The 24,840-nt window shown below is 36.6% G+C and overlaps 1 protein-coding gene across 1 annotated transcript in view; it reads left to right on the top strand.

Moving 5' to 3' along the window:
• Positions 1 to 24,840, top strand: part of RLBP1 (retinaldehyde binding protein 1) — a 52,845-nt gene that overhangs the window by 22,806 nt on the left and 5,199 nt on the right. The window contains exon 3 of the mRNA XM_053719356.1: positions 22,297 to 22,475. Within this exon, the coding sequence (XP_053575331.1) occupies positions 22,297 to 22,475 (179 nt within the window). The remainder of the gene's footprint in view (positions 1 to 22,296; positions 22,476 to 24,840) is intronic.

The raw sequence follows: 24,840 nt of genomic DNA, 5'->3' as shown, positions 1-24,840 counted from the left end.
GAACATAAGTAAACTTTTCTTAGAAAGGATTCAATTTTCTTATCTAAAGGATCCTTAAATTTAGTACTATCTGCCGTAGAAATAGTAGTACATTTTAGCAGGAATAGAGACAGCCCCAAACCTTAGGGATTTTGTCCCAAAAAACTCTAATCTGTCAGATGGCACAGGATATAATTGCTTAAACGTTTAGAAGGAGTAAAAGAATTACCCAAATTATTCCATTCCCTGGAAATTACTTCAGAAAAAACATCAGGGAGATTAAACACTTCTGGAATAACTACAGGAGATTTAAAAACCCTATTTAAACGTTTGGATTCAGTATCAAGAGGACCAGAATCCTCTATATCTAAAGCAATTAATACTTCTTTAAAATAAAGAACGAATAAATTCCATCTTGAACAAATACAAAGATTTATCAGCATCAACCTCTGAGACAGAAACCTCTGAACCAGAAGAACCATTATCAGTATCAGAATGATGATGTTCATTTAAAAATTCATCTGAAAAAAAGAGAATTTTTAAAGGACTTTTATGTAAACTAGAAGGAGAAATAACAGACATAGCCTTCTAAATGGATTTTAAAAAAAAAAAAATCTCTTATGTTTATCAGGAACACTCTGAAATTTAGATGTTGACGGAACAGCAACAGGTAATATAACAGTACTAAAGGAAATTTTATCTGCATTAATAAGTTTGTCATGACATGCAATACAAACAACAGCTGGAGAAACAGATACCAAAAATTTATAGCAGATACACTTAGCTTGGTAGCTCCAGCCCCGGCAGTGATTTTCCTAAAGTATCTTCTGACTCAGTTGCAACGTGGAACATCTTGCAATATGTAATAGAAAAAACAACATATAAAGCAAAATTGAACAAAATCCTTAAATGACAGTTTCAGGAATGGGAAAAAAATGCCAGTGAACAAGCTTCTAGCAACCAGAAGCAATAAATAATGAGACTTAAATAATGTGGAGACAAAAGCGACGCCCATATTTTTTTAGCGCCAAACAAGACGCCCACATTATTTGGCACCTAAATGCTTTTGGCGCCAAAAATGACGCCACATCCGGAACGCCAACATTTTTGGCGCAAAATAACGTCAAAAAAATGACGCAACTTCCGGCGACACGTATGACGCCGGAAACGGAAAAGAATTTTTGTGCCAAAAAAAAAATCCGCGCCAAGAATGACGCAATAAAATGAAGCATTTTTAGCCCCCGCGAGCCTAACAGCCCACAGGGAAAAAAGAGTCAAATTTTTGAAAGGTAAGAAAAAATGATTAATTCAAATGCATTATCCCAAATATGAAACTGATTGTCTGAAAAATAAGGAAAGTTGAACATTCTGAGTCAAGGCAAATAAATGTTTGAATACATATATTTAGAACTTTATAAACAAAGTGCCCAACCATAGCTTAGAGTGTCACAGAAAATAAGATTTACTTACCCCAGGACACTCATCTACATGTTTGTAGAAAGCCAAACCAGTACTGAAACGAGAATCAGCAGAGGTAATGGTATATATAAGAGTATATCATCGATCTGAAAAGGGAGGTAAGAGATGAATCTCTACGACCGATAACAGAGAACCTATGAAATAGACCCCGTAGAAGGAGATCACTGCATTCAAATAGGCAATACTCTCCTCACATCCCTCTGACATTCACTGCACGCTGAGAGGAAAACCGGGCTCCAACTTGCTGCGGAGCGCATATCAACGTAGAATCTAGCACAAACTTACTTCACCACCTCCATCGGAGGCAAAGTTTGTAAAACTGAATTGTGGGTGTGGTGAGGGGTGTATTTATAGGCATTTTAAGGTTTGGGAAACTTTGCCCCTCCTGGTAGGAATGTATATCCCATACATCACTAGCTCATGGACTCTTGCTAATTACATGACAGAAATTACTCCTTGCCCACCAGTCCAGAAATCTCCCGCCCTACACAGCAAAATGGATGGAGGAATTTCAAGTACAGATCTCGTTGAAAGAGTGGAGTAAAATCTTTCTCAATATGAGCAGTTTTACTTCATCTAACACCCACTTGGAAACTAATCTGAAATTGCTATACCGATGGTACTACACACCTGCTAGATTAACACATAAATTTAAACACACAAGTCCAGCGTACTGGAGAAACTGTAATGAATTGGGACTTTCCGCATATATGGTGGTCATGTCCATACATTTCCCAATACTGGTTACTAGGGATGGGCGAATATGTTTATATCCGAATTCGAATGTTAGAACGAATGTTATTGTAGAAATTCGATTTACATAATAGAATGTTAAGAACGAATATTCTTAAAAATTCGATTTTCGAATGTCACATTCGAATTCGAATATTACATTTCGAAATTGAATGAATACATAGCTAAACATTCTATTATTCGAACGAATATTTTCTAATTTTATTGAAAAATTCGAAAATTTAATGTTAGAATGTTATATAAACATTCGAAATTCGATTAGAAAGAACGAATGTATCAAAATTCATTTTAAATTTCGAATTTTTTAGAAACATTCGCCCATCCCTACTGGTTACACATAAAAACAGCCGTTGACCGAGTTGTAGGCATCCCTATCCCATTAAACCCTACTGTATTTTTGTTTAATAATCTCCCTAAAATCAACTGCAAAATCGGATTCAAGTTGATATTTATTTTATTAAATTGTGCCAGAAGGCTAATTCCAAGACACTGGAAGTTTTCTGATACCCCAACTGTCTCTGAATGGTCATCCTTAGTTACTCACACCCTAATACTAGAGAAAGCCAGATATGTTAACAATGCAAGATTAGATGATTTCCTAGCTATAACCTTTCTGTGGGAGGAGTACTGTAATGCGACTGAGTAGGATGATGTTTATATACGCATGTCATCCCTGGTCAATTCTGCATAACCTGCATTTTTTTTTTTACTTTTTTTTTTCGCAGTCATGCGGAGTTGGGACATTTGCTTGTTATTTAAACAAACTATATATTCCTGCACAATACAGCTTGTATTATAACTCAATACCTAAAAATGACTTTGTATGTCTCCTGTTTCTGCGTTGCAATTTGATATATTGTATCATAAGTTTGTAATGTCAAGTTTTGTTTACTCAATAACATTTAAAAAAAAAAAAAAAGAAATACCCAATGTTTACATGTTCTCTGCTTTTTTTGCAAGTTATAGGGCGATAAATACAAGTAGCACTTTGCACTTTTTTTTAGTAGACAACCCAAAGTATTGATCTAGGCCCATTTTGGTATATTTCATGCCACCATTTCACTGCCAAATGCGATCAAATAAAAAATGTTTTCACTTTTTCACAAACTTTAGGCTTCTCACTAAAATTATTTACAAACAGCTTGTGCAATTATGGCACAAATTGTTGTAAATGCTTCTCTGGGATCCCCTTTGTTCAGAAGTAGCAGACTTATATGGCTTTGGCGTTGCTTTTTGGTAAATAGAAGGCCGCTAAATGCCGCTGCGCACCACACGTTTATTATGCCCAGTAGTGAAGGGGTTAATTAGAGAGCTTGAAGGGTTAATTTTAGCTTTAGTGCAGTGTAGTAGACAAAAAAAATATTGATCTAGACCCATTTTGGTATTTTTCATGTCACCATTTCACCGCAAAATGCAATCAAATAAAAAAAATTGTTAAATATTTCACAATTTTAGGTTTCTCACTGACATTATTTACAAGCAACTTGTGCAATTATGGCACAAATGGTTGTAAATGCTTTTCTGGGATCCCCTTTTCTAAGAAATAGCAGACATATATGCCTTTGGCGTTGCTTTTTGATAATTAGAAGGCCGCTAAATGCAGCTGCGCACCATACTTGTATTATGCCCAGCAGTGAAGGGGTTAATTTAGGAAGCTTGTAGGGTTAATTTTAGCTTTAATGTAGAGATCAGACTCCCACCTGACACATCCCACCCCCTGAACCCTCCCTGACCCCCCTCAAACAGCTCTCTTCCCTCCCCAACCTCACAATTGTCACCTCCATCTTAAGTACTGGCAGAAAGTCTGCCAGTACTAAAATAAAAAGCATTTTTAATTTTTTTTCTTCAATTGATTCTGCAGTGTTGGATCCCCTCTTAGCCCCCAACCTCCCTGATTCCCCCCCCCCATACAGCTCTCTAACCCTCCACCCTCTACCTATTTGCCGCCATCTTGGGTACTGGCAGCTGTCTGCCAGTACCCAGTTTGCCCACAAAAAATGTGTGTATTTTTTTTTTATTAACATAAGATATTTTCTGTAGTGTAGCTGCCCCCCCTCAATATCCTACCTCCCTCCCCCTCCCAGATACCTTGCCCAACATCACAGATATCACCAAGCATCGCCTTCCTAGAAAAAAATAATTCTCTGAAATCTTGATTTTATGTGCTCCTACACCCGCCCCCACCTGCCCCCCCCGGCACTTCCGCCGTCTGATGCGCATATGTGCACTAACGGAACAGGATGCTGGAACATCGATGGGCCGCCCACCCGCCTCCCTGCTGCTGCTTCCACCCACCAACGATCGGCACCATCAATGCTCGATGCAGAGAGGGCCATAGAGTGTCTCTCTCTGCATCGGTGGCTAAAAAAAGTTATTACAGTGATGTCTCAATACCGATGCATCACTGCAACACCTTGAAAGTGGTTGGAAGCGATTGTAAAAAAAAAAAACACATTATCATCAGAAGGTTAACTTATATTTGCGGTTAGATTGATGATGTTTTAAATACAGTTACAAAAAAATGATAAAAGGTTGTTAAAGGGACAGTCAAGTCCAAAAAAAATTCATGATTTAAATAGGGCATGTCATTTTAAACAACTTTCCAATTTACTTTTATCACCATTTTTGCTTTGTTCTCTTGGTATTCTTAGTTGAAAGCTAAACCTAGGAGGATCATATGCTAATTTCTTAGACCTTGAAGACCGCCTCTAATCTAAATGCATTTTGACAGTTTTTCACTACTAGAGGACGTTAGTTCATGTGTTTGATATAGATAACATTGAGCTAATGCACAGGAATTTACTGAGGAGTGAGCACTGATTGGCTAAAATACAAGTCATAAGAACTGAAAGGGGCAGTCTGCAGAGGCTAATTAGTTCTGCTTAGGGGTCCAAGGGGATAGCAATGGAGTTAGGAAAGGTTAGTGTAGGTTGTATGCATCCCTACATAGTAGAGTCAAATGCATGATAAACAACAATGCAATAGTACTTAGTATGAACAGAAGTAGATTTTTTTTCTGAAAAATGTCACTTATGTCTATTTCCACTCCCACTGTACCATGTGACTGCCATCAGCCAATCACACATGCATATACGTCTATTCTGTGAATTCTTACACATGCTCAGTAGGAGTCGACTCAAATAGTTTACATTTTGTTAATGGAAGTAAATTGTAAAGTTGTTTAAAATTGCACCATCTATCTGAATCATGAAAGATTAATTTTGACTTGAGTGTCCCTTTAACAATATGATTTTTTTCCTGCGTATTTTTGTGTGAATGGTTCAATTATTTTTATATGATTTTTACATTATGATTTTCATTGTTCACCTTTGTTATGTATGCATCTCCTTCCCATACGAAAATGCAGTATACGTCCCTTAGAGACACACACGGTTTTCAGGGTAAAAAGTGACTTTAAAGAATTCCACCAGGAAAATAGAAGTACTGGTGAGCATTCTTAAAAAAACTCACTAGCCCAGAGACTTTTAGATAATCGGGCCCCTATGAGATAATTATTTTTATGGGACCAAACCTTTATTAGAAAGGTCCCCTAGTTAATGGGATATTAAACAATCTGTTTTATTGTTGTAGTAAGAAAAACACTAAGCAGTGGCTTATACGTAATAGAAATCATTGCAATATGTATTATCTAGGGCATTAGTAGATTAAAGTGCAATGAAAATTAGAAGCACATTGCATTAGTTAGTAAAAGATTATCAGATTACTTTAAATGGTCCTTTATATGGAGACTCCTGGTTTTGTAATCCCAGAGTCTATCATTGCAAAGTTAATAAATTGCGAAAAGCTACTTTCATTCTCAGAACAAAATTTCTGAAAGTTCAAAGCAGGTCCAGAAAAGACCTCAACCAGGTATCTCCTAGACAGTCCGTCTCCATGCCATCCTTGTACTAAGCAAAAAAACATATGTCACACACATAAGGCCATAAAGTTAGTCCGATTTATGGCTAGGAAGAAGTTATTTAAAGCAGATAAAATGGAGGAGAAAATACAATCTCAACCTGCTTTACTTCAAATAGGTATGAACCGACCTTACTGTGGTAGGAATGGAAGACTTGTATGTAGGGGAAACCACTGCAGACTTCTGATAGGCTTTTATACCCAGCTAGCAGTTAGAATCCATATTCACACCAATACTAATATATTTGTTTTGTATGAGACAAATAAGACCATTACTGCATAAAAAACAACCCCCAACGTTTGTACATGCAGAATATCTAGTAAATTTACTAGCAGTTGCTGCTAGCCAGAACCCAGAAGAGGCTAAATAAAGACTTAAAAAACACCTTACTATTTTTTTTTAATGTAGTAATACTTTTTAAATGGGGGGGGGGGGGGGGGGTGTGTAATAGGCCATACCAGTCTAGAAAGGACAAGTATTTTTAGGGTTAAAGGGACAGTCTAGGCCAAAATAAACTTTCATGATTCAGATAGAGCATGTAATTTTAAACAATTTTCCAATTTACTTTTATCACCAATTTTGCTTTGTTTTCTTGGTATTCTTAGTTGAAAGCTTAAAGGGACACTGTAGTCAGATTTGTAATGGGTATGTCACACAAGTATACATGTAAATAAACATTTTTGTAATGGGGATGCTATATTAAATATGCACATTTTAAACAATATATAATTTTGAAATAATTAATTTTTCCAAACCCACTTAGTTGTCTGCCGTTACGGATTCCTAATCCGGGCTGACAACTGCAGTTGGAACATGGCGACTCCGAGACGCATTGCGCATGCGCGAGTTAGCGCAACGTCATAGACTTCGCTGCGCAGTCAATGTCATCGTCCTGTCAGCTATCATCTTGGCTTGAATGCCCCAATGCGCGTATGCGAGAGAAAGGAAATGGTATTGCGCATGCGTTGAATGCCAATAATATACGTAAGTTATATGCAAAATCAAGAGATATGATTGGCGAGTTTGTTAGCCCTTAGACGGCCCACATTTGTGGGCTGGATGACGTGATGTCATGGCCATAAAATAAAATATACTTTTACGGCAAAAGGGAGCTTCGTTACAAACAATAAGAAGGTACTTTACATTTATATTATATTTTATATGCAAAATCTATGTTCCGTTTTAGACTTAAAAAAAAAAGATAGTAATCCTTTAACCTAGGAGGTTCATATGCTAATTTCTTAGACCTTGAAGCCCACCTCTTTTCAGATTGCATTTTAACATTTTTTCACCACTAGAGGGTGTTAGTTCACGTATTTCATATAGATAACACTGTGCTCGTGCACGTGATTTTATCTGGGAGCAGGCACTGATTGGCTAGACTGCAAGTCTGTCAAAAGAACTGAAAAAAGGGGCAGTTTGCAGAGGCTTAGATACAAGATAATCACAGAGGTTAAAAGTATATTATTATAACTGTGTTGGTTATGCAAAACTGGGGAATGGGTAATAAAGGGATTATCTATCTTTTAAAACAATAACAATTCTGGTGTAGACTGTCCCTTTAATAGAAGCTGCATGTCGGTGTTTATTTCAGTTTTTGGCTGGCTGCATTTGGAGAAATTGGGCTATAACACAGGAAACTATGTAATATAGCAGTGTTATGGTATCTGGGCTCCTTAACTACAATCCATAAGAAAGTGACACATTTTTATCATTCACATGTGTTGCCTATTGAGATATGCTATGCAAATGGAATCACTACATACAATTTGCTGCTGGACTGAGATGTAGCTTGCAATTTGCTCTTTTTTACTTGTGTTATTTACAGATGCAATAAGATAATACATTATATGTAAAATGTTTTCTCAGATATATATACCATTAAGAATAGAATTTATGTGTTGCAAATTCATTAAATTAGTACAAAGGATATCAATTGATTTGTATCTGGGCTCTTGCAATATAGGGGTCTATCTGGAATTGTTCCTTTTGTGAAAAATACTCACAGCTTTAGTAAGCCCCTTAATATACTGTACTTAAATGTTTCTATCATGTCACCTCATTCCTTTCTCTCCTCTAAGGTATTATATATTTTTAGATCATTGAGCCTTTCCTGGTAAGTTTTTTTTTTTTTTTTTTAGACCAGGTACCAGTTTAGCAGCTCTCCTTTGAACATATCCTAGTTAGTTTATATCCTTCTGGAGATATGGCCTCCAGAACTGTACACAATACTTAAAGGGACAGTCTACTCCAAAAATGGTATTGTTTAACCCTTTGAGTGCTAAGCACTTTCCCACCTGGGTGCTAAGTTGATAAGGGTTGTTTTTATTTTTTGAAATATATTATTTTTAACTTTTTTTTTTCTTCTTCAGATCCCCATCACTAGGCGATTAACTTTCTAACGGTGGGTCTTGGGGGTCTGTAGCTGCTTAGATGCCTGAGATACAGGCTTCTAAGCAGCATGCCCCCTTTCTCTATACTTGTCATTTTAATTTTTAAATAAAGTTGCGCGGTGACGTCATTGCGCGTGACGTCACCGCTCAAAACATGGAGCCCCGGCGATCCCTGTCCCTATACAGGCCCAATCGTTGGAGTAGGAGCGGGTGGGAGCCCCCAGATCTCCCTCAAGGTGGGAGAGTGCTAGTGAAGGCTCTGAGCCGTCGTTGACACCTGAGTGGGGAAACTCTGCAATGGCTCAAAGCCGCCGCTAGCACTCAAGGGGTTAAAAAGATAGATAATCCCTTTATTACCCATTACCAAGTTTTGCACAGCAAACTTGCTTTATTAATATACTTTTTACCTCTGTGACTACCTTGTATCTAAGTCTCTGCAGGCAGCCCCCTTATCTCAGGGCTCTTTATTTATTATCTATTGACTTGCATTTTAGCCAATTAGTTCTGTGTCCTGCACAACTCCACTGAGTGAGCACAATGTTATCTATATGGGCACGTGAATTGGAAGTGTCTTGTGAAAAGCTAATACAATTGCATGTGATTAGAGGCTGTCTGTAGTGGCTTAGAAACAGGCAGATATGTAGAGGTTTAAATGTTATAAAACATATTAATATAACAATGTTGGTTGTGTAAAGCTGGGGAATGGGTAGAAAAGTTGTTATCTATCTTTTTAAACGATAACTATTTTGGTGCAGACTGTCCCTTTAAGATGAGGCCTAATAAATTATATGTAAAGTCGCCTAAGAACCTTACTATTTCTGCTGCAAATACCTTTACCAATACAACCGAGCATTTTACTGGCCTTACTCTGCAACACTACATTGTTTACTAAATTTCAAATCATCTGAAATAATAATTCCCAAGTCCCATTCCTCTTTTGTGACAGTAAAGTGTCATTGAGTCTGCAATTAACCTTCTTTACTAAATGAATAATTTTGCACTTTGTAATGTAGTAATTTGTCCAGTCCTCCATTTTTTTTAAAACATTTTTTACATAATAAGTCATTTGGTCCACCCCACCTGGAAAAAATAGTGATTTGACCAATGCTACTAGCATCTGACATTCAGAAGAGGGCTCTCTTTCATATGTTTCATATGTTTAAATAATATTTTTAATATTCATTTTTCAGCTTAGAAACTACTATATTGTGACAAGAAATAATAATTCTCAGTTGCAAATCAGCCATCAAATTTTGAAAGGTTCATATTACAAAGAAATATTATGATTTTCTGAGTTACATTTCTTCAAAAGTCAGAAGTCATTATGAAATCAGAGTTTAAGATTTACTTATCGAAATATGTTACAGTATAATAAAGAAAAAAAACTGCTGATATTACTGAGCATAAAGCTTACTCTGTTTCCAATCCACTTGCATTAGCAGGACACAGTCACTCTTTATGAATTGCAGGCACCAAGACTGTGGTAGGTGATCATTTCTCGCCTGTGGCAGCTGAGAGTTCCCTTTACAGTCTAAACACTGGCCACAATGAATACATTAACCATTTAATGTCCAGATTAACTAGGATTTCCTTTTCCCCAAATAATTTCCTATGTTCGCTATTACTATTATTATTTTGCATACCACAACACAGCAAATGAAGAGGCTTTTGTTTTTTTTACTATATTAAAAACACGTAAGATACTTTCTAACACACACAAATGTATACTTTGTGACATTCCCCATCATAAGCAAAGCAAATACAGTGTTTGATGATTTGACTTTAACTGCAAAATGGTCTCAGTAATTTTTAGATTTGTTCCAGGGTTGTTAGGTCAGTAAATAGTCTTTATGTAATTGATTTTTTTTATGCTCCATGTTTTACAGTTTCTTACTAATAAAATATTTTCATTTGTGGTAAAATACAAAACCAATTTTACTTGCTAGGTTTTTTATTTCATCTGAGTGATCCATTTTGACTCAAAGGGACAGTCTAGTCAAAATTAAACTTTCATGATTCAGATAGGGCATGCAATTTTAAACAACGTTCCAATTTACTTTTATCATCAAATTTGCTTTGTTTCTTTGGTGGTATTTTTGAAAACCACCTCTTAGCTCAGAGCATTTTGAAAGTTTTTCACAGTTAGACAGTACTAGTTCATGTGTGTCATATAGATAACGCTGTGTTCACTCCCGTGGAGTTATTTAGGAGTCTACACTGATTGGCTAAACTGCATGTCTGTCAAAAGCACTGATAAGGGGCAGTCAGCAGAGATTTAGATACAAGGTAATCGCAGAGGTAAAACATTTAAATAACATTCGGCCAGATTACGAGTTTTGCGTTATGATTGGCTCGGTAATAACTTGCAAGTTATTTCCACCGCTCACCTTTAATAGCGCTGCTATTACAGGTTTTCCAAAAACCTGCGTTTGCGAGCAATATGGCAGTGTTGAGCTCCATACCGCACACAAATATCAGCACTCTTTTGAGCTGCTGTTACGTGCTTGTGCATGATATCCCCATACACATCAATGGGGAGAGCCGGCTATAAAAAAAGCCTAACACTGGCTGCTGTAATAATGGAGCGTAAAGCTCTGTAATGCAGCCCCATTGATTCCTATGGGGAAAGAAAAGTTATGTTTAAACCTAACACCCTAACATAAACCCAGAGTCTAAACACCCCTAACATGCCGCCTCCGACATCACCGACACCTACATTACACTTGTTACACTTATTAACCCCTAATCTTCCGCCCCCAACATCGCTGCTGCCGCCACTATACTAAAGTTATTAACCCCTAAACCTCTGGCCTCCCACATCACTAACACTAAATAAATATATTAACCCCTAAACCTAAGTCTAACCCTATCCCTAACACCCCTAACTTTAATATAATTAACATAAATATAAATAAAAATGACTATTATTACCTAAATAATTCCTATTTAAGACTAAATACTTGATATTGTTTAAAAAGCTAGATAACGCCTTTACTACCCACTCCTCAGCTTTGCGCAACCAACATTATTATATTAATACACTTTATAAGATTTAAACCTCTACATTTCTGCCTATTTCTAAGCCACTACAGACAGCCTCTTATCATATGCTTTTGTATTTGCTTTTCACAACAGGGGAGTGCTAGTTCATGTGAGCCCTATAGAAAACATTGTGCTCACGCCCGTGGATTGTGACAGACACTGCACTAATTGGATGAAATGCAAGTCAATAGATAATAAATAAAAAGTCATGTGATCAGGGGGCTGTCAGAAAAGGCTTAGATACAAGGTAAATACAGAGGTAAAAAGTATCTATACTATAATTGCGTTTGTACTGTTTGTCGCGGTCGGCAGTTGCGCACGCATCCTTAATGGAATGTTGGCACCGCAAAGCAGCCAACAGAATGTTGGCTGCGCACGCAGCCAAAATAATTCACCTGGATGCAGCGAAGCTGCACCCTGCCATTTTTGGAATCCACTGGGATGCAGTGAAGGCAAACGGAGCATTACAAAAAAAAAAAAATCACCGCCCGCATGAAGTATAACAAAAAAAAACGAACCTCCTACACGAAGTATTAACACCTACACCGCAAACCCACACATCGCAAAATAATAAAGTAATTAACCCCTTAATCCCTTAACCGTCAACCACCCATATTGCAATAAACCTAATTACCCTATTAACCCCTAAACTGCAAAACCCCACATCGCAATAAACCTAATTACCCTATTAACCCCTAAACCGCAAAAAACCCACATCCCAATAAACCTAATTAACCCCTAAACCGAAACCCCCACATCACAATAAACCTAATTAACATATTAACCCCTTAAACCTCTAAAACCCGCAATGCAAATAACTAATTAAATTACTAAGCCCCCTAACCTAACACCCCCTAAATTAACCCAAATTACCTAAACTAAAAAATACTAAAGTTACAAAAAATTAAAAAGCTACGATTACAAAAACTAAAAAAGGCTAACATTACAGAAAATAAAAAAACAAATTACCAATGTTTAAAAAATTAAACCTAATCCCTATGAAAATAAAAAAGCCCCCCAAATAAAAACACCCCCTAATCTAAGAATAATCTACCAATAGCCCTTAAAAGGGTCTTTTATAGGGCATTGCCCTAAGTTTAACAGCTCTTTTAAGAATTAAACATACTAAGACCCCTAACAGTAAAACCCCCCACCCACTAAACCCCCCAAAATAAAAAACCTAGCACTAAAAAACCTAAACTATACATTGCCCTGAAAAGGGCATTTGTATGGGCATTGCCCTTAAAAGGGCATTCAGCTCTTTTGCTGCCCATCCCTAATCTAAAAAAAAAAATGTAATTAATTTAAAGAATACAGAATTTTAAGATATAAACTATTAGTAAAACAAGGTTTAAAAAAAATGTGGAAACAGAGCAATAGTTTTTAGAGATAACATATCCCTTACTCAATTACTGATCATAGTGCAATTTAAAGGAACATCATACTCAAAAAAATTAACTTTCCATTTAAAGAAAAATGCATATTTTCATGCTGAATAAACCAGGATTTTGTTTCCCCTGAGAGGTGTCCTTGACATCCACTGAGCTATTGAGTCCTATGACTTGGTTGTACACATCCATGTGCTTCCCGTAAACAGTTTTACTTAAACCTTTTTAATGAAAAAAAAACCAAATCTGCCTGTTAAATTGCTGTTCTTTCATATACATGATAGAAAAATAAGTACAAAAGAAGATTAGCAGAAAAATATCTGCTGTTGAATTGACCCAGCCGACGAACAGTCCGATGATGTTTTAAAAATATACTTAGTAAAAAATGATGTTAAATATTGTGTTGCTATGCATCATCAATTATTAATGATAATTTATTTATATAGTAAATAAAACATGTAAAAAAGCTTTAAATACATTCACATTTTCACTAGCTTAATTGCTCTTCCAGTTATGAGTTCTGCTTCATCATTATTTTTCAGGTGACCAAGAGAAATGATAATTCTGGATAAGTATAGTGAGTGACCACCAGATCTAAACCCCAGCAGATAAACATCAACCACTTAGTTGAGCTGGAAAATTCACACAGGTATAATGCCACAGACAGAAACTGCGATAGATATTGCCAAACTTGAAACATTATGACCACTTAGGGCTCAATTTATCAATCAACATTACAGACAGGGGCTTACTCTTGTGAGAACCTGCAGTCGAAGGGCTTGATAAATCAAGCCCTAAGTAGCATGAATTTCATTACCCTCTGTGTCCAGTAGGTGGTAGAACAGTATCAGCATTTATCTGACTGACCCATAAACATTCATGGAGTCAGTGAAATATGAAAATAGAACTTTCTCAGAGCTTTGGGTATTGCCAGCACCATGGTGAATACATTAGGCTCTATTAGGGTCAGGAACTAACCTATGTTACTGAACAGTTTGCGAAGATCTTAGTTAGCAAAAGCTCTCCAGCTTCAATAGTTTCAATTTTATCAGAGGAAGCTGATTCTGTAAACAGACAATTGATAATTTTGGCATTTTAATGCAATATTTTTGCATTATTGAGCATAGTTAGCTATGAATTGAACTTTTACAAAAAGGGGTTAAAAACAAATGTAAAGTTGTGCTAGGGGATCCACAAGCATCGCATCTCCTAAGCAGAACATAGCTGGTGAGTGGCAGGTTATGTGACTGCTGCAAGTGCAGGTGGTACCAATATAGTGTTATAAAAAGCTAATGCAGCCCTTTTATTTTTTTATTGAAAGTGCTGTACAACTCCAGAATACTATTGACTTCCATACAGAGTAAAGGAACCTAAAAGTGCAAAAAGTAAATGTTCTATAGTGTTAGAACATTTTATTACTGCAGGATTGTTTGCATTTAAAGGGACAGTCTACACCAGAATTGTTATTGTTTTAAAAGATAGATAATCCCTTCTTTACCCATTCCCTAGTTTTGCATAACCAACACAGTTATATTTATATATTTTTTACCTCTGTGATTATCTTGTATCTAAGCCTCTGCAGACTGCCCCTTTATTTCAGTTCTTTTGACAGACTTGCAGTTTAGCCAATCAGTGATGGCTCCCAGGTAACTTCACGTGCACGAGCACAGTGTTATCTATATGAAAAACATGAACTAACACCCTCTAGTGGTGAAAAACCTGTTAAAATGCATTCTTAAGAGGCGGCCTTCAAGGTCTAAGAAATTAGCATATGAACCTCCTAGGTTAAGCTTTCAACTAAGATACCAAGAGAACAAAGCAAAATTGGTGATAAAAGTAAATTGGAAAATTGTTTAAAATTACATGCCCTATCTGAATCATGAAAGTTTTTTTTGGACTAGACTGTCCCTTTAACACCATGTGTAACCCCTATAGAAGGGTTAAACAAATAGATAAAGGCAGATTTAGAGCAGCAATGCTTTACTGGGAGTTAGCTGAACATCTATTATGAGCCAATGACAAGAAGAATATGGCTAAAGAAAAGTGCAATAAATGAGCTTTAAGGAAATCAGATGCATATATTAACATAACGACTGGTTAAAGGGACATGAAACCCCTTTCATGATTCAGATATAGAATACAATTTATTTCTATTATGTAATTTACTTCATACTTTAGGTATCCTTTGTTGAAGGAATAGCAATGCACATGAGTGAGTCAATCACATGAGGCACCTATGTGCAGCCACCAATCAACAGCTACTGAGTGTTTTCTTTTTTTATTTGACATTCCCTTGGAAACAGTGGCAATGCAATAACAATGTTTCATTAATAATCTTCAAGTTCTAATAGAGAAATAGTTTTGCATCAGAAATGATTTGCATGATTACAAAATATTTGAATGCACAATAAATGTTCCTTTTTTCATGTAATTAGCAAGAGTCCATGAGCTAGTGACGTATGGGATATACATTCCTACCAGGAGGGGCAAAGTTTCCCAAACCTCAAAATGCCTATAAATACACCCCTCACCACACCCACAAATCAGTTTTACAAACTTTGCCTCCGATGGAGGTGGTGAAGTAAGTTTGTGCTAGATTCTACGTTGATATGCGCTTCGCAGCAGGCTGGAGCCCGGTTTTCCTCTCAGTGTGCAGTGAATGTCAGAGGGATGTGAAGAGAGTATTGCCTATTTGAATTCAATGATTTCCTTCTACGGGGTCTATTTCATAGGTTCTCTGTTATCGGTCGTAGAGATTCATCTCTTACCTCCCTTTTCAGATCGATGATATACTCTTATGTATACCATTACCTCTACTGATTCTCGTTTCAGTACTGGTTTGGCTTTCTACTACATGTAGATGAGTGTCCTGGGGTAAGTAAGTCTTATTTTCTGTGACACTCTAAGCTATGGTTGGGCACTTTTATATAAAGTTCTAAATATATGTGTTTAAACATTTATTTGCCTTGATTCAGGATGTTCAACGTTCCTTATTTCAGACAGTCAGTTTCATATTTGGGATAATGCATATGAATAAATCAATTTTTTCTTACCTTAAAATTTGACTTTTTTCCTGTGGGCTGTTAGGCTCGCGGGGGCTGAAAATGCTTCATTTTATTGCGTCATTCTTGGCGCGGACTTTCTTGGCGCAAAAATGTTCTTATCATTTCCGGCGTCATACGTGTCGCCGGAAGTTGCATCATTTTTTTGACGTTTTTGCGCCAAAAAATGTCAGCGTTACCGGATGTGGCGTCATTTGGCACTAAAAAATTTGAGCGTCATTGTTGTCTCCACAATATTTAAGTCTCATTGTTTATTGCTTCTGGTTGCTAGAAGCTTGTTCATTGGCATTTTTTTCCCATTCCTGAAACTGTCATTTAAGGAATTTGATCAATTTTGCTTTATATGTTGTTTTTTCTATTACATATTGCAAGATGTCTCCGTTTGTCCCTGAGTCAGAAGCCACTTCTGGAAAAATGCTTAACTGAGTTTCAGTTCTACCAAAGCTAAGTTCATTTATTTTAAATGTTATAAATGTTTTTCTTTAGCTATGGTTTGTAATAAGTTATTATGATATACTTTTACATGCAGAATCTATTAGTATTTATGCTTTATATATTGCCATTCTTACATCTTATGTACAAGAAATATTTAGAAAATTTATAAGAAATATTTTTCTGATTCTATTTTAAAGGCTTTGTCTGACTTCGTGCCTTCTAATAAAATTTTTAGGTCTTTTTCACTTCTTTTTTAATTATTGAAGTTTCAAATGACCAACAACATACTGATTTATCCTTCTCTGATGATGTTTTTTCTCTTTTTCAGAAATTTTCTTCATCAGATATTGACACTAACAAATCTACTTTTTTATTATTAAAGTACATTTGTTCTTTGTTGAAAAGGTATTGATTATTTTGGATATTAAGGTAACTAGTTCTTTAAGACTAGCTGAAACTATTTCTGCCTATTTATTCTTCTGTGTTTTCAGAGGTTTTCTTTCCAATTCCCCATACTAGGGAATGGAATAGGCTGAGAATTTTCTTTTATTCCTTCTTCAAAGTTTTTAAACTATATTCTTTGCCAGCAGTTAAATTCAATTTGGAGGGTTCTCCAATTTATTGGGGCTATCTCTACTCCTACTAATTATGCTATTGCTTCTATAGCAAAATAGTATTTATTTTCCTTTAGATAGTTGTATCTTATTTATGGAAAATTATTTAGTTTCAGGTACTTTTCTTGGTCCTGTGATTTATTTGGATATTGCAATTGCTTCATTTTTTCTGTTTACTTTAAGATCAAGTATCAGATTATGATTTATTTTAGCATTGTTAAAGGGACAACATTTACTAGACTAGGTGCTGTTGCATTTGTCTTGTTGTTTTGCATTTATTGATTATGCAAGTCCACTGTATTGACTGGTCCTTTAAACTGGACTATCATGCTAATAATTACATTTGTGTCTTCATTTTATTGAATATTTTCGCAAATGAGGGTTAATCTATGTCTTTAGCTATTTTAGCTAGAAGAATTTTGTGATTTTTAAAAATAAAAAATCCATATTTCTTTTGTTCTAATATAATCAATTATTTGTTTTATAATTGGATTCAATTCTTAACTGTTACTCTGGGCTTCAAGATTGAGTTCTAAGACTAAAACTTTAAGCTTATACTAGTTTGGTTGTTCTTATTAAGGAACGAATTCCTGAGTTCTTTCCCAAGTAACATGTTTATAATTGGACATTTTTCAGTTCGAAATCAGCTCCCTAATATTGCGATGTACATGCCGTATTCCAGCTTGGCTGGTAAGGGGCAGGTTAAGACTTCTTTGAAATTTATTTGGTTCTATTTGGTCCAAATTTCTTTGATTTTATTGCAGTAAGGCTAACACTTTCTTTTAAGTGTGTTTCTGTCCTATATATTTTGGGTACTGTTGAAGCATGGCTGGGCACCCATGGGGTTCAAGCGCTGCTCAGACCTTGAATCTTCTGGGGTATTTCTTCCAGTTCCTTTTTTAGGAACTGGGTTTTGGAGTTTTATTCAAACTATTCTGCCTTTTTATGGTCATTGATAGCATTATTTGTTTTCATTAGATACAATAAATGCATATTTTCATTTTTCTGTTTTCATTCAGATTATTTTCTGAGGATGCGGAATCTCATATGATTCACTTTGCTCTTCAGGACATAGTTAGAGGATCTTTTTTTCAAAAGCTCTTGATTCCTCACGCAAGGGTCACCTTTTTTAGGTTTCCAGATAGTTTATGTCACTGTCTTTGTCTCTATCAGACAAGGGACAATTTTATTGTGTTCTGTCTGTTGGTACCTTTAGTCTCTATTATTTCCTTCAGTTGCTATATATGCATAGAAGTTTTAGGTCTTATGGCCACAGCATTGGATTCAATTCCCTTTGCTCATTTTCATTAGAAAGAACCTTTCCAGTCTTTTATGAGTGTTGTTTCTTCAAGAACATGGTTGGAGGATCAATTTACCAAAAAGTTCATTGATTCCTCAGACAAGGGTAACCTTTTTAGGTTTCCAGATAGATTCAGTGTCCATGACTCTGTCTCTGACGGACAAGAGACGTCTGAAATTGGTTTCAGCTTGTCGAAACCTTCAGTCTCAATCATTCCCTTCGGTAGCCTTATGCATGGAAATTCTAGGTCTTATGACTGCTGCATTGGACGCGATCCCCTTTGCTCGTTTTCACATGCGACCTCTTCAGCTCTGTATGCTGTACAAAGATATCTCAATTAATATCTTTAAAACCGATTGCTCGACACCCTCTGACGTGGTGGACAGACCACCATCGTTTATTTCAGGGGGCTTCTTTTGTTCTTCCAACCTGGACTGTGTTCTCAACAGATGCAAGTCTGACAGGTTGGGGAGCTGTATGGGGGTTTCTGACAGCACAAGGGGTTTGGGAATCTCAGGAGCGAGATTACCAATCAACATTTTGGAACTCCGTGCAATTTTCAGAGCTCTTCAGTCGTGGCCTCTTCTAAAGAGAGAGTCGTTCATTTGTTTCCAGACGGACAATGTCACAACCGTGGCATATGTCAATCATCAAGGAGGCACTCACAGTCCTCTGGCTATAAAAGAAGTATACTCGAATACTTGTATGGGCGGAATCCAGCTCCTGTCTAATTTCTGCGGTTCATATCCCAGGTATAGACAATTGGGAAGCGGATTATCTCAGTCGCCAAACGCTACATCCGGGCGAATGGTCTCTTCACCCAGAGGTATTTCTTCAGATTGTTCAATATGGGGACTTCCAGAAATAGATCTGATGGCTTCTCATCTAAACAAGAAGCTTCCCAGGTATCTGTCCAGATCCAGGGATCCTCAGGCGGAAGCAGTGGATGCATTGTCACTTCCTTGGAAGTATCATCCTGCTTATATCTTTCCGCCTCTAGTTCTTTTTCCAAGAGTGATTTCCAAAATTCTAAAGGAGCATTCGTTTATTCTGCTGGTGGCTCCAGCATGGCCTCACAGGTTTTGGTATGCGGATCTTGTCCGGATGGCTCCTTGCCAACCGTGGACTCTTCCGTTAAGACCAGACCTTCTATCGCAAGGTCCTTTTTTTCCATCAGGATCTCAAATCCTTAAATTTGAAGGTATGGAGATTGAACGCTTGATTCTCAGTCATAGAGGTTTCTCTGACTCCGTAATTAAATACTATGTTACAGGCTCGTAAATCTGTATCTAGGATGATATATTATCGAGTCTGGAAGACTTACATTTCTTGGTGTTTTTCTCATAATTTTTCTTGGCATTCTTTTAGAATTCCTAGAATTTTACAGTTTCTTCAGGATGGTTTGGATAAAGGTTTGTCTGCAAGTTCCTTGAAAGGACAAATCTCTGCTCTTTCTGTTCTTTTTCACAGAAAGATTGCTAGTCTTCCTGATATTTATTGTTTTGTACAAGCTTTGGTTCGTATAAAACCTGTTATAAAGTCAATTTCTCCTCCTTGGAGTTTGAATTTGGTTCTAGGGGCTCTTCAAGCTCCTCCGTTTGAACCTATGCATTCGCTGGATATTAAATTACTTTCTTGGAAAGTTTTTGTTTCTTTTGGCCATCTCTTCTGCTAGAAGAGTTTCTGACTTATCTGCTCTTTCTTGTGAGTCTCCTTTTCTGATTTTTCATCAGGATAAGGCGGTTTTGCGAACTTCATTTAAATTTTTACCTAAGGTTGTGAATTCTAACAACATTAGTAGAGAAATTGTAGTTCCTTCATTGTGTCCTAATCCTAAGATCTCTAAGGAAAGATCGTTGCATTCTTTGGATGTAGTTAGAGCTTTGAAATATTATGTTGAAGCTACTAAGATTTCCGGAAGACTTCTAGTCTATTTGTTATCTTTTCTGGTTCAAGGAAAGGTCAGAAGGCTTCTGCCATTTCTTTGGCATCGTGGTTAAAGTCTTTGATTCATCATGCTTATGTTGAGTCGGGTAGAACTCCGCCTCAAAGGATTACAGCTCATTTCAACTAGGTCAGTCTCTACTTCCTGGGCATTTAGGAATGAAGCTTCGGTTGATCAGATTTGCAAAGCAGCAACCTGGTCTTCTTTGCATACTTTTACTAAATTCTACCATTTTGATGTGTTTTCTTCCTCAGAAGCAGTCTTTCGTAGAAAAGAACTTCAGGCAGCTGTGTCAGTTTGATTCTTCTGCTTATATTTTCAGTTTTTTTCATTTTAAGATTTAAACTTTGTTTTGGGTGTGGATTATTTTTCAGCGGAATTGGCTGTCTTTATTTTATCCCTCCCTCTCTAGTGACTCTTGCGTGGAAGATCCACATCTTGGGTATTCATTATCCCATACGTCACTAGCTCATGGACTCTTGCTAATTACATGAAAGAAAACATAATTTATGTAAGAACTTACCTGATAAATTCATTTCTTTCATATTAGCAAGAGTCCATGAGGCCCACCCTTTTTTTGTGGTGGTTAGGATTTTTTTGTATAAAGCACAATTATTCCAATTCCTTATTTTTTATGCTTTCACACTTTTTTTCTTATCACCCCACTTCTTGGCTATTCGTTAAACTGATTTGTGGGTGTGGTGAGGGGTGTATTTATAGGCATTTTGAGGTTTGGGAAACTTTGCCCCTCCTGGTAGGAATGTATATCTCATACGTCACTAGCTCATGGACTCTTGCTAATATGAAAGAAATGAATTTATCAGGTAAGTTCTTACATAAATTATGTTTTCTTCCTTTGCTTAGGCCCATTAGGGACATATATAAATAATATTGTGAAATATCAACTAATTACTGTGCAGCACATATGAAAGTCAGGGTTCTGCATTCCACAGAATATACTCCAGCCTCTTTTCAGGGTTGTACTACATGAAAAGTAGTCAAAATAATAAATGAAGTGCATTGCAAAATTGTTGTTTTTTTAATAAAACATTTAGGGCTGGATTACGAGTGGTGCGCTAACTATTGCTCACAAGCAAAAAGGGGTATATTGTGGCTTTTTGAGCGCATTGGAATTAGCGCACATATTACGAATTGAAAATAAACATGTTTGCTTGAGCACAATTGAATTTAACATGCTTTGGGGTAGCGTGACTTCAGAGCTCTGGTTAATTATTACACTTGACTAAAAACATCAAAAATACATTTAAAACTACAGTAACACTCATAACAACACTGTTGTAAAAATTGCATTAAAAAGTTATAAGGGCTCAAAGATATGAGGTCTCAGGTGTTAAAAATAAATGGACGGCAAAGGGCTTTAACATAGAGATACATACATATACATATGTCTAAATATGTATATATATATATATGAATATAAATACAAATGTTCACGTCTGTAACATCGTCGTTTTTTGAGATATAGGTATCCTCATAATTCGGCCCCCCTCTTTTGACCCCCCTTAAGTGGATTTGGGGGAAATGGTAAAACATGTGTTTCTTTATTTTTCAAGGAGGATCTAAATACCAATTATCACGTCTGTAACATCGTTGGTTTGTGAGCTATAGGTATCCTCATAAAAAAGTTCACCCCCTCTTTTCACCCCCTTAGGGACATAATTTCCAAAAATCCTTCCTTATTGAGTGCCTATGTCATAAAAACAACATAACTTCCAAATTTCACATTCCTAGGTTAAACTGTTTGAGCTGGGCATTGATGAGTCAGTCAGGACTTCTTCTTATATATATATATATATATATATATATATATATATATACACATACATAATTACATACATCAGGAAGACTTCTTCTTATATATATATATATTAACTTGCAGTATCTTGTTAAATTTAAAAAAATATTACTAGTCTGGCTTATTCTGTTAGCTAAAAATAATATTTCTTTTTTATTTCTGCAACTTTAGGCTATGTAAACTTCCGCCAGCAATACCCTGAACTATTTGAAAACTTGACACCAGAGGCGGTGCGCAGTACTATAGAAGCCGGTTACCCTGGGATTTTGGCCAGCAGAGATAAATATGGGCGAGTGATTCTCCTTTTTAATATTGAAAACTGGGACTACGAGGAAATAACATTTGATGAGGTTTGTTGTATTGGATGTGTTTGTAACCTACACAACTTTTTTTCCTGTTTATTTCTAATAGGGGCAATAAACACAACATTCTATTTCATTCACATAAAAGAGCATAATATTTAAAAATGGAAAATATTTTTTGCATGTTTATGCACTACTAAACCTTAGAAGCTGCTCACTGGCAGATAAGGACAACTCCTACACCTCCATTGGTGGATAAAGGCATGCAAGAATAAAAAGAAAAAAATTGTTTTATTCAGCAGGAACATCGATTTTGTAAATTAAGAGGTTGTTCACAATTTTGTTCTTGTTTTAAACAGATAAATTCTGAACTTCATTCTGGATTATCATATGGAGTATGTTTTTCTAGTAATCACAATCCTAAAATGCTTCTGCTGTTAATATCAGTGATATCAGTTAATATCTACTAAAAACAACACAAACTAGTTATCTGCATTTTGAACACCATGATTTAAAGAAACATGAAACCCAACATTTTCTTTCATGATTCAGATAGAGCATACAGTTTTAAAGTGAAGGTCAATTTAGATGAATCAGTGCCCAGTTTTTAATAATCCTATTAAAAACAAGGGCACTTTAATTCATCAAAATTGACATTTCACTTGTTTTCTTCATATACTTACCTTTTAATCCTGACAGCCGCTGCAGCGCTTCCCACGGCCATCGCAAGCCCTCTTTGTGGGTCCAAAATGACAAATCCGGTTTCCTCCAATCACGGCGTTGCCGTGATTGGGGGAAACCGTTATTGGAGAAAGCCAGATTCGTAATTTCTGACGTATAAAGAGGCTTCCGACGGCTCTGGAGCGGCTGTCAGGATTAAAAGGTAAGTTTTTTAAAAAAACGAGTGAAATGTCAATTTTGATGAATTATAGTGCCCTTGTTTCTAATAGGATTATTAAAAACCGGGCACCGATTCATCTAAATTGACCTTCACTTTAAACAACTTTCTAATTTACGTCTATTATAACATTTTCTTTATTCTCTTGGTATCTTTTGTTGAAAACCATGGATGTAAACTCAGGAGCGCGCACGTGTCTGAAGCACTATATGGCAGTGGTCTTGTAACAATGTTATACATAAGCAAGAGCACTAGATGGCAGCACTATTTCCTGTCATGTAGTGCTCCAGACACCTACTTAGGTAGCTCTTCAACAAAGAACACCATGGGAATGAAGTATATTTGATAAAAGAAGTAAATTGGAAACTTGTTTTTATAATTGTATTGGGTCACGAAATAAAGTTTTGGGGTTCTATATCCCTTTGAACAAAATGGCAATTTTCTGTCTTTAGCAATTGCATCACAGGTAGGTGAGCCTGTATGCCTTTAATAGTGTTTAGCGATGCCAGTAGGTGATGTGGGAGCATTTAACCTATTGCACTCCAAAACTATGGAGATATGTGTGTATGTCTTTTAAAGGATTTGAACAGGGGCTTTATTGGTGTAATTGGCAGGTGTACTTGCTGAGTTTTTAATTTCATTATTTCCTACTAGTGTTAAAACCGTGTGCACGGGCAAAAATGTACCCCTCCAAGGTCCTTTCCCTAGCCTTTATTCCCCCCCACTCTAAGATCCCCCTGTACCTCCTCCCCCTCCCTCCTTCCACCTCCCTACCGCTGTTAGCATACATTTTTTTCTGTAGTGTAGCGGTCCCACCCCTCCCGCCCCCCTCCAGCGATGAGCCGCCCACCCGCCTCCCTCCTAACCCTCCAACGATCGGCACCACCACTGCCCGATGCAGAGAGACAAAGAGTGTCCCTCTCTGCCTTGTTACCTCTACAAGAAATAGCGCAATCTCGCTACTTTTAGCGAGATTGCAGCAGAGAGAGGCCAGGGCCTTAAGGGCGTAACGATAACGTTAAGGGGTTAAGGCCAGGTATGTTTGTCTCATGCAGTCTCTACTGCGCATGACTGCATCGAACAAACATACTTGGCCTTTTATTATATAAGATTAGTGTAAAAGTGCTTTTTTGTTTTAATTGATTGTCGGTAGTGCTTGTATCTGGTTGGTGATATTGCTTCCTTATATCATCCAAAATACCAGGTGTAATTCTAGTGTGTTTTGCCCATGCACAAAACCAATGTTACATCCAAAAACTGTTGTATAGGGGGGTTATCAAGCAATTTTAGCTATGGAGTTTATTGAAGGAGCAGCAATGCACTACTGGGAGCTAGATGAACCGACACCAAACAGTAGCTATCTCCCAGCTCATAAGCCTACTTAGGTATGCTTTTCAGCAAAGGATATCAAGAGAAGCAAATTAAATAATAAGTACTTATAAGTAATATGGAAAGTTGTTTTAAATTGAATGCGCAACCTGAATCATGAAACATTTGTTTAGGGTTTCATGTCCC

The sequence above is a fragment of the Bombina bombina genome, chromosome 6 (assembly GCF_027579735.1).
Source record: "Bombina bombina isolate aBomBom1 chromosome 6, aBomBom1.pri, whole genome shotgun sequence".
Lineage (NCBI taxonomy): Eukaryota > Metazoa > Chordata > Amphibia > Anura > Bombinatoridae > Bombina > Bombina bombina.
The sequence above is the reverse complement of the archived record's forward strand: the minus strand, read 5'-3'. Positions and strand labels throughout refer to the sequence as shown.